General features: G+C 35.4%; 2 protein-coding genes across 3 annotated transcripts; one reads left to right on the top strand and one right to left on the bottom strand.

Annotated features, from left to right (window-relative positions):
- Positions 1–336: 336 nt before the first annotated feature.
- Positions 337–3,934, top strand: LOC120188805 (pto-interacting protein 1-like). Of its 2 annotated transcripts, none has more exons than XM_039192198.1 (8): positions 337–505; positions 1,426–1,551; positions 1,937–2,187; positions 2,279–2,405; positions 2,621–2,894; positions 3,096–3,228; positions 3,326–3,412; positions 3,651–3,934. In XM_039192198.1, exons 2-8 carry the CDS (start codon positions 1,467–1,469, stop codon positions 3,780–3,782), a joined length of 1,089 nt encoding a protein of 362 aa, XP_039048129.1. In that variant the 5' UTR covers positions 337–505; positions 1,426–1,466; the 3' UTR covers positions 3,783–3,934. The 2 variants fall into 2 exon arrangements, with proteins under 2 accessions (XP_039048129.1, XP_039048130.1); XM_039192199.1 differs by having other exon boundaries at positions 392–431.
- A 3,591-nt stretch (positions 3,935–7,525) lies between these two features.
- On the bottom strand, positions 7,526–8,930 carry LOC120188807 (sufE-like protein 1, chloroplastic/mitochondrial). The gene is made up of 2 exons (XM_039192200.1): positions 7,693–8,930; positions 7,526–7,567 (listed from the first exon to the last, which is right to left on the bottom strand). The coding sequence occupies exon 1, from the start codon at positions 8,726–8,728 to the stop codon at positions 7,697–7,699; it is 1,032 nt and encodes a 343-aa protein (XP_039048131.1). The 5' UTR covers positions 8,729–8,930; the 3' UTR covers positions 7,526–7,567; positions 7,693–7,696.
- Positions 8,931–10,414: the final 1,484 nt, after the last annotated feature.

The raw sequence follows: 10,414 nt of genomic DNA, 5'->3' as shown, positions 1-10,414 counted from the left end.
AAATTGGAAATCAAGTCTGGCTGGCTAGCTCAGCGTAGAACAACCAAAGGTCCAAAACAAAAACTAAACAAAGTAAAGAATATAAAAATAAAGTAAAAAGAAAAAGAAATAAATTCAAATACAATCCAAGGGAGCTTAGCTACCAATAAAGTCACTTTTTATCCTACGCGCTCCCGGTTCTCCTTAAGCTAAGTACCTTACGCCGGCTTCACCGTCTCAGATCTTCAGCTCATCTGCTACGCATAGTTTCTTATTGAACTGATCGCTTAATCTACTTTATCTGCCCTAAATTTCAGGTGATTCTTTCTATTTTCTTCTTGTTGAGTTTTTGTGTATCTTCTTTGATTGTTCACTTGCGTTTTGGATACTAATAGTATACATGCACGCGGATCGGTGTAGCTTACGAAACTGTTTGAATTTTGAAATCTGTGATCAGCAAAAAAGGTTGTTGAATGTTGAGTTTGACTGTGCTTTTATGCGTTAGCTTATAAGCTATATACGTTTGGTGAGTGGTTGATCTGTTTGATTGTGTGGTTGAAGTTTTACTGATAAGAAGATTTAACTTGGAGAACTGCGCGTCGTTTTATTGGGGAGAGTGTATTGAATAGATTTTCTGATCCTACATCGATATTAAGCTAGAACTGAATTTTGTGCCGGAAACGTTTAGGTGTGTAAAGTCGGTGAAATTGTAGATTTGAGCAGTTTCGTTTTACAAAAAGTTGTTGGGTGCCGAACTTTATTTCCAATAAATTTCCTGCGTGTGCAATTTCAAGTGGATTGCGAGCATTTTTTCCTTGTGATTACTTTTGATGTTTGCGCTTGCCAGGCTGCATTTGGATAATCCAATGAAAGCCTTAACTTCCCTTACCTCTTATTTCTTGGGGGATGTTATGTCTAAGATTGAAATGCTGCAACTTCATGAATTTATGGAATTGATCTCATATGCATTCCTAGAGTTTTTTTTTTTTTTTGGGGGGGGGGGTTCTTTCTCATGCCACATTCAATATATTGGATGGAAATCTTCGTTATGCGCTAGAAATGACCATCTACCTTGTAGCATGTTATTTGGATTTAAGGGAAAAAATTAGATGACGAGATATGATGTCTGATTTACATAACTAGAAAAATGCCTCATGTGGACATGATGAAAGGACATCCAGTTCTCTAATGTCTGGACTGCAAAACCTACAGATGATGGAAAACGCAAATGCATTTTGCTTCTGCATTTTTTCCTGGCAATTGCTTTAATCTATTTAACTAAATATATTTGTGATCTGACTATTTGCATTTTTTGTTGTCTTTCAGTTTCTATACCTGCAATGTTCACAAAATTTAGTTCTAGCTAAGCCAATCTTTCTTTAGTTTAATAAAAATGTGAATTATTTTTATATTTGTACTCACTCATATGCTTCTTTGAATTCCTAGATTTGGATCTTGAAGATTAGAGATTATTCTCAAGGGGAACCATGAGTTGCTTTGGCTGTTGTGAAGATGATGATATGCACAAAGCCTCTGATAATGGAGGCCAATATATTGTTAAACAACCAGCAGGTAATTCTGTGTTTGAAATTCACAACAAAGCTGATAATATTTCTCTTTTGTGAATTTCACTTACGTAATTTCTGCATCATCAATATAGTGAACTAGTTGAATGAATCATGATAAGTAGGATAGCATACTCCTTTGAAGCTTATGGCCATCATCAGTCAGAGTTTAGTTTTTATCTGTTTATTAGTTTTATTTCTATGCTTTTAAATTTTTATTTGCAGAATCTGTATATGTGTGTGTATGTTATAATCCATCCTAGTTTAGTGTACCACTTATACACATTACATGTTTATTTGTACAGTTCTCTTATGCAATTTATGGTTGCCTATGCTTTATTTTGGCTGTACTGAATCTATTGCTTTAATCTGGGTTGAATTTGACCAATCAGGAAATGATGGAGGTTACCATACATCTGAAACTGCAACCAAGAGTGCTCAAACTGTGAAGGTTCAGCCTATTGAAGTCCCTACTATTGCGGCAGATGAATTGAAAGAAACCACAGATGACTATGGTACTAATTCTTTGATTGGAGAAGGTTCTTATGGAAGAGTTTATTATGGAGTCCTTAAAAGCGGGCAGGCCACAGCAATAAAAAAGTTAGACTCCAGCAAGCAACCTGATGATGAGTTTTTGTCCCAGGTTCAATTGTCAGCTATAATTCATTTCATTTATTACATCTTGATATTAGCTTTAGTGTTTCATATTATATCCATCGGTGCATGGTTTTCAGGTTTCTATGGTATCAAGGTTGAAACATGAAAACTTTGTTCAATTGCTTGGCTACTGTGTTGATGGGAGCTCCCGCATACTTGCCTACGAGTTTGCATCAAATGGATCGCTGCATGATATTCTCCATGGTATGTGTGATGACTCTTCATTTGTTTCTCCAGTTATACAAAGTTGAAAACCATTGATTGTAATGACGCCTGAAGCATGGATCTATTTGTAATGCGGTTATAGAAATGGATGCAAAGTCTTTATTTGGTTATATTTGCTTGTGGTGCTGTTAATATTGTAACATTATTATTCCCTTTTTTTCTGACAAGAGAACATTATTATTCCTGTAATGTAGGGAGAAAAGGTGTTAAGGGAGCTCAGCCTGGCCCAGTTCTGACATGGGCACAAAGAGTAAAAATTGCAGTAGGAGCTGCAAGAGGGCTTGAATACTTGCATGAGAAGGCTAATCCTCACATCATTCATCGTGACATTAAGTCCAGCAATGTGCTAATATTTGATGATGATGTGGCAAAGATTGCAGACTTTGATTTGTCAAATCAGGCTCCTGATATGGCAGCCCGTCTTCATTCCACTCGTGTACTTGGAACCTTTGGTTATCATGCTCCTGAGTAAGTAATTGTAGATTCTTTTCATGCTGACATCTATTATATTTTTGGTTTCTGGAACCTAAACTAGCTTAAATTCTCATTTCATTACTGAGATGTTTCGTGAAACGAGCATAAGTTTAATATCCCAAGTCTTCTATCCAATATAGCTTGATTTCAGATTTAATGCCTTGGAAATGCATGTTGTGTTTTCGTGGTTGGCAGATATGCGATGACTGGGCAATTAAATGCCAAGAGTGATGTATACAGCTTTGGTGTTGTTCTGCTCGAACTTCTGACTGGGAGAAAACCTGTTGATCATACTTTACCCCGCGGACAGCAAAGTCTTGTTACTTGGGTACTTTTTTTCTGCTCCTTATTTTCTAATACCCGACCCGACTTTCATTTTCAAACTTTTCAGACTTGGTGACCAAGAGAGTTTTGAATTATGTTAGGCTACGCCGAGACTCAGTGAAGACAAGGTTAGGCAGTGTGTCGATCAAAGACTAGGAGGAGATTATCCTCCCAAGGCTGTTGCCAAGGTATTTTTATGTTTGGTTGCTCATGTTATTGTCTTTTTATTAGCACATTTTCTCTGTTCACATTTCTTCAATTGACACTAAAATTTGGAGGTTGCATCTATTCAAATACAATTTTACTTGCATAGATTCATCATTGTTTTAGGACCTTAACATCTCTTGTGAAACTTTCCGAGGTTGCTCCCCTCACTGAATGTCAGATGTCATCTGTGCCTAAAAGCATTTTCTTGTTTGATCGCAGATGGCTGCTGTTGCTGCATTGTGTGTACAATATGAAGCTGATTTTCGGCCAAATATGAGCATCGTCGTCAAAGCTCTTCAGCCCCTGCTAAATGCCCGGCCTGGACCTGGTACCGAAGCACCAAGCACATAATTTTATACGTGTCTCATATATCACACACGAACACACTTTGTCGCCTTTTGTATCTCTATTTGCCCGTGCGTGCAGTGGTCGTCTCACATTCAACCGTCTAAAGTATAAAATGAGGGCACAATTAGAAGGTGGTGATGGTTTGTTTATTGGAAATTCTACATGTATCTAGGGGTGCACAAAAAATCCGAATATCCGAATATCCGAAAAAAATATCCGAAACCGGTTTTGGGAAAAACCGGGTTTTTTTTAACCGGATCGGATTTTTTTAAACCGGTTATTTTAACCGGTTTAGAGAAAAAAAACCTAGACCGGTTTTTTTACCGGATAAAAAAACGGTTTGAAAAAAAAATCGGTTAAAAAACCGGTTTTTATCCGAAAAAAAAAAACCGGTCTGGGTTTAAAAAACTAGCCGTTAATATAGCCGTTTTTGACCGTTTTTTTCTTTAAAAAATTACCATTTTACCACCCTAAACATGTATAAATAGGTTGGGGATGTATTTGGTTGATTACAACTTTCTCAAATCTTATTACACAACACTTAAACATCTCTCAAATCTTAGTTTTGTAATTTTTTATTCATCATGAGTAACACTGCTGAATCTTCCGTCGGGGGAAACCTTGAAGTCGTGAGAGTGATCGAACACACTCGAAACAAAGATATTTGTGATCACTACGATTTATGTGAGATGTCAAATGGCTCGAGGAGGGCGCGTTGTAAACTTTGTCTAAAGTTTCTTGCATCGGAAGGAAACACAACGTTGAAGAACCATTTGACAAAATCATGCAAGGCACTTCGCTCAAGATCGGATCCTAGTCAATCGAATCTTACACCGCAAGGTGGTGTTTTTGTTTACGACAACGAAAAATTACGAGAAGCGTTTACAAAGTTCGTGATTACAAAAGCATTGCCGTTCGACCACTTTGATGATGAAGATTTCACGACAACAATTCAACAACTAATGCAATCACGTTATACTCAAGTAAGTCGTACTACCCTTAGAAGAGATGCTATAAAAATGTGGCGTACGGCGAGGGAAAAAATGATTTTAGGATTCCAAGAACACCGTTATGGTGTGTCGCTTACATGTGACGTTTGGAGTTCCCCTCATAATACCGGAAATTCTTTTTTAGCCGTTACGTCACATTGGTTAGATCAAGATAATTGGCAAATGATGAAAAGAACAATCGCGTTTGAATTATTCGGTGAGCCGCATACCGGTGCTAATTTATTTACACTTTTAAAACGGGTAATTTGTCTTTATAAATTAGAAAATAAAGTTTTTTCTATATCTTTTGATAATGCATCGAATAATACAAACGCGATTCCAAGATTGAAAATATTACTTTCACCGATTTTAGACGGTGCGTTTTTTCATACCCGTTGCGTTGCACACATAATTAATTTATCCGTGCAAGCCGGTTTGGAGGTTATTGAGCCAATTAGATTAGAATTTAAAACAATGATAAAATCGATTCTTTGTAACAACAACAAAAGACTAAATGATTATAAACGATTTTGTAAGTCTGTTAATAAAAAAGCTTTGGGTCCTAATTTGGATTGTCCAACTCGTTGGAACTCAACTTGGATGATGATGCATACTGCCTTAAGGCAAAGGGAAACATTGCAAACATTTCACGATCGGCTTTTCGAGAGGGGTCATGTCCCAGACATTTATCCGGATTCGAGTTGGGAAACTATAGCCAAAATAACCGATTTGCTTGAGGTTTTTAAAAATGCAACAACTTTTTTATCCGGTGTTTATTACCCTACTAGCCCGTTGGTTCTTAATCAAATATTTTTGTTGGCTACCCGACTAAATGACTTTGAATTTGAAACCGAAGTTTTTCAAGAAATTGGCTTTGCAATGAAGGAAAAACTTTTAAAATATTTTAAGGAGATTCCCCCCATTTTTACTTGTGCCGCCGCTTTAAACCCAATGTTAAATGTTGGTGGGGTTGAAACACTAATTGAACAAATTGCGTTTGCTTTTAATCTAACCGATGATGAACCCAACTTTGTCCAAAACCAAATAAATTATTTTAACAAATGTTTTCGAGACATGTTTGTAATTTATTTAAATAAATACGGATCAAGTAGTGTAATACACGATCAAATGAGAATGAATGCGGAATCATCTAGTAGACGTCCAAGTAACATAAATTTGAATCTTTTTAACACTCTTGTAAATTCCCAATCCAAACGATCACGTACTACCACCCCAAGTAGCGAGTTGGGAAATTATATGTCATGCGATTTTCTATCAAAAATGACATTTGAAGAGTTTGAAAGTTTGGATATTTTGGCTTGGTGGAAAGAAAAGGAAGCACAATTTCCGATTCTAGCCGCCATGGCCCGTGATTTACTAACCGTCCAAGCTTCTACGGTAGCTTCGGAATCCGCTTTTTCTGTTAGTGGCAGGGTTATATCGCAACGGAGATCAAGACTAAGTCCCGAGTCGGTGGAAGTATGCATTTGTTTAAAGGATTATTTGGATGGAGCGGCTTGTAAGCAACATATCACCACCCTAGAAGATGCAATTGATGCCGATTTGGAAGCAAACTTACACATTGAAGAAGTCGAACTTGGAATATCTCCTCCAAACGAAGAAGGCGAAGATGATGAAGAAGAGATGGCAATGTAGTTTATTTTATAACTTTATTTCAATTATCGTAAACTTTGTTTCAATTATCGAACTTGAAGTTTTTAAGTATTTGAATTTATCGAACTTGGAAGTTTTTAAGTATTTGAATTTATCAAACTTGGAAGTATTTAAGTATTTCAATTATGTTGAGTTAATTAAGTATTTCAATTAAGTATTTGAATTTATCGAACTTGAGGTTTGATGCTTTCTCTTTGATTTTCTCTTGATTCTAGTTGCTTGATGTGTCTTGTCTTTGATCAATGACTTCTACGCTTGCTTAAATACACCTTGAATCACTTCTGAACGTTAGTGATAATTAATGAAGATAATATAGCGAATCGGTTCCCTAAGTGTAAAATTCAAATATTTCGACCGTTGAATAGGGGGGAATCGGTACCCCTATGGGGGAATCGGTTCCCTCCGAGCATTCTGGAAATCTCGGAGCCAAACCATTCAGTGAGGAATCGGTACCCCCTTGGGGGGAATCGGTTTCCTATGAGCAATCTGGAATATTAAAATCGGTTTTTTTATAATCGGTTTTTTAAAAAAACCGGTTTTTTTAAAACCGAAACCGGTTACACCGGTTAGGATATCCGGCCCTCCAAACCGGTTAGAAACCGAACCGGTTATTTTATAAACCGGTTTTTTTTCTATGGGAAAAAACCGGATCGGATAAAAACCGATCCGGATCGGATTGAAATCCGAATTATGTGCAACCCTACATGTATCGATCATATATGCTTTGTATTCGATTTGTTCATAACGTGAGTTATTTTTTTTTTCTCCTTGCATATACGTTCATGGTCTTCCAACATGTACTTTTTGTATGTAAAATTAATCTTAACCTTAATTCGTTTGATAAATGGTTTTCTGTTTTCATTTACTACAAATGGTTATGCACCTTTGATTGCTTGGGATTACCAGAAATCACCGAGTAAAGAGGAAAATATGACGTGTGTAGAAACATCTTTATTGAGTAAATCGTTGAAATCAACCAACATGAAGCTAATTAACGCATTGTCAAAAATCCAAGATGCAATAATCCCATTTCTCAATCAAGCACCCTTTGAAAGCTTACAAAGTAAAGCATATCAAAATGTATTAAAAGAAAGAACCTAATATTTTTTCCTAGTCATGGAACATGTCTTCAGTTTGATGGGGGACATAAATTCCACATCGGAATGGAGAAGGAATGTCTTGAAGTTTATAAGCGATAATTCTGCACATTTTATCAAACATGTCTTTTGAGAGAATGGTAATGGTAACATCTCTTCAGTTGGCTTCAACTTCAGATGGTGTCTTTGCCACGATAGACAAGGCGTGCAATCCAGTCTGCAACTCCTCATCCAACAAACCATAAATTAACCTATGTCTTTTCACCAAACTCTTCCCTTCAAATTCCTTGGACACAATCCTGACATTAAAATGTGTTTCCCCATCACTTCCCCTCACACCAGCATGTCCAGCGTGCTGATAAGAAACATCCTCCACTTCCAATTCAATAGGACTAAGTTCCCTCTCCAGCTTCTCCTTGATTCTCATTCCTCTACCTCCCAAACCATTCGAACTATCTTCGTTACTTTTCCTAGAACCGAATCGAACACCTGAGTTCTCATCAACTTTTGAATCCGAATTTGAGTTCTCAACAGGTTTTTCACTGTTATCATTCTCAATCTGTCCATTACCCGAAGACCCATTACCCTTCTCCGCTTCAATAAGCAACTCAAGTGCCTTCCTTTGCATCAACTTCAACATGTTCAAAAACCCATTATTCCTTGAAGGTGTTAAGCTCTGTTGCAGGCCGAGAAGCACTGCGAAATCAGGAGAAACCCTCAAAATTTCCTTGGCAGGCCTTCCGGACAATCCATTAACAAGCAAAGCAGCGAGTCCTTTGGTTAAAACAGAATCAGAATCAGCTTGATAGAAAACATTCTTATCTTCATCAAGATAAGCCCTGACCCAGACCTGGGAAACACAGCCCTCAACTTTGTTCTCCTTATTTTTTAACTGGGTATCGAGGGGATTCAAGTTTTTGCCATAAAACATCAGCTGCTCGTACTTGGCCTTGGGTTCTTCCACTGATTGGAAAAGCTTGATGATTTCTTGGAGCTTAGGGGGGAATTCTTCCATGGGTTGGAGCTGGGTGGAGCTTGACTGAAGCGGAAGTGGGGATTTAGTAGGGACCTTTTGGAACGAGATGGATCTGTTGGAAAAGAATGGAAATTTTGAGGGTTTTGGTATATGGAAACAGATTGGGAATTTGGAAGTGCAAAAGCGAGCAGAGGAGAAGGAATATAATGCCATTTTTCTTTGATGTTCTAAAGCACAGAAAGAGGAGAGGAATCGAACCACCTTACAAACAAAAGTTGCACCCTCAATAATCTAGATTATTCATACCCAAAAGAACAGAAAACTAAATGAATCTCAAATAATTTGAATTGACAACGAAGAAATAAAAGGGCGAGCTGACCTGGGGCTGGGGAGGAGATGCCTTTGTAAAAGTGAAGCCTCCCTCAATCGAAGCTGGCTATGAGATTTCGAGAAGCAGCGGCTTGATGGACGATACCATCACTAGATAGATGTTAAAAGGTCAAAATGAAAATTTGGATATTAAAGGTCAAATTTGAACTTGCTTTCCGAAATTTGGAATTTAATCTCACTATTTTAATTTTACATAAGGCGTACTTAAACTCTTACTTGTATTTTATTTTAATACTGAAACTTTATTTTTTTCAAAATCGTAAATAATATTTACTTTAAGTTTTGTTTTATTACCCGTTGTTAAAAACTTAACAGAATTATTGACGAATTTTTTTTATTTTTTTAATGACAAATTGATAATGTGGCATTAACTTATGGTTACACGTCAACATTACCATTAAGTTTTTAGTGACATAGTGCCAAAATGAAATATAAATTAAATGTTAAGTATGATTTAAAATATTAAGTACTAAAACAGAATAAAAATAATAATAATACTTTAGGTACTAAATGTGAAGTTTACCCTTACATAAGCTAATCCTATATTTTTATATTATCATAAGCGTCGTCACTGAATTATTAATATCTTTTTGTATTAAGTTGTCATTTTAATAAATAAATAAAAAAGCATGTAAATAGGTTTGTTTGCCCACTCGATTGTATACAAAATAGGCTTCATTGAACTTCAGATTGATGGTTAAATAAATAAAAAATAGTAGTATGAATTTAGTCCGTATTTATTTTAAATTATTTTGGTAATTAATATTGTCGTAACCGGTTTTCGTCCGGGCACGAAATATTTACTCGGCGGGAAAAATAATGTGAATAAATGGTTTTTAAAATAATTTGGGAGTCGCCATCGGCCTTTTGGGTCAGGTAGGTCGAATACCTAAAAATTATTTTTTAAAAGAGTTTTAAGAAAACATCAATTAAAAAAAATGAAATGATCTGCGTTTATAACCAAAAATTCGTTCTTTTTAAAAAAGGATTCGTGGTCGGTTACGTTTAGGGAAGGATTAGCACCCCTACAACGCCCAAAATTGGTACTTTTTAATTATAAATTGTCTTTATTATTAAAAATTAAAAAAATTCAAAATATATTTAATTTAAATTTATATTATTTCAAAATTAAAAAATATTTAAAAATATCGGAAAAGAACTTCTAGGTGCCTTAAGACAGCTCTTTTCTTCAATATTAAAAAATAAATAAATGACAAACATTTTTTATGACAAAAATTTATTTTAATATAGTAAAATATTTATTTATTCAAAAATATTAGAAAATGGCTTCTAGGTATCTTAAGACATCTCTCTTCTTTGATATTAATAAATAAAAATATATTAAAATTTTAATATTTTAAATAAAACTAAATTATAATTTTTATAATATTTAATTATTTAAAATACCAGAATAGGACATCCAGTTATATTAAGACTGCCCTTTTCTTTGATATCGAAAATAAATAAACATTATTATTTAAAATATATATATATATATATATATTTATA

The sequence above is a fragment of the Hibiscus syriacus genome, unplaced genomic scaffold (assembly GCF_006381635.1).
Source record: "Hibiscus syriacus cultivar Baekdansim isolate YM2019G1 unplaced genomic scaffold, ASM638163v2 tig00116951_pilon, whole genome shotgun sequence".
Classification (NCBI taxonomy): Eukaryota; Viridiplantae; Streptophyta; class Magnoliopsida; order Malvales; family Malvaceae; genus Hibiscus; species Hibiscus syriacus.
The sequence above is the reverse complement of the archived record's forward strand: the minus strand, read 5'-3'. Positions and strand labels throughout refer to the sequence as shown.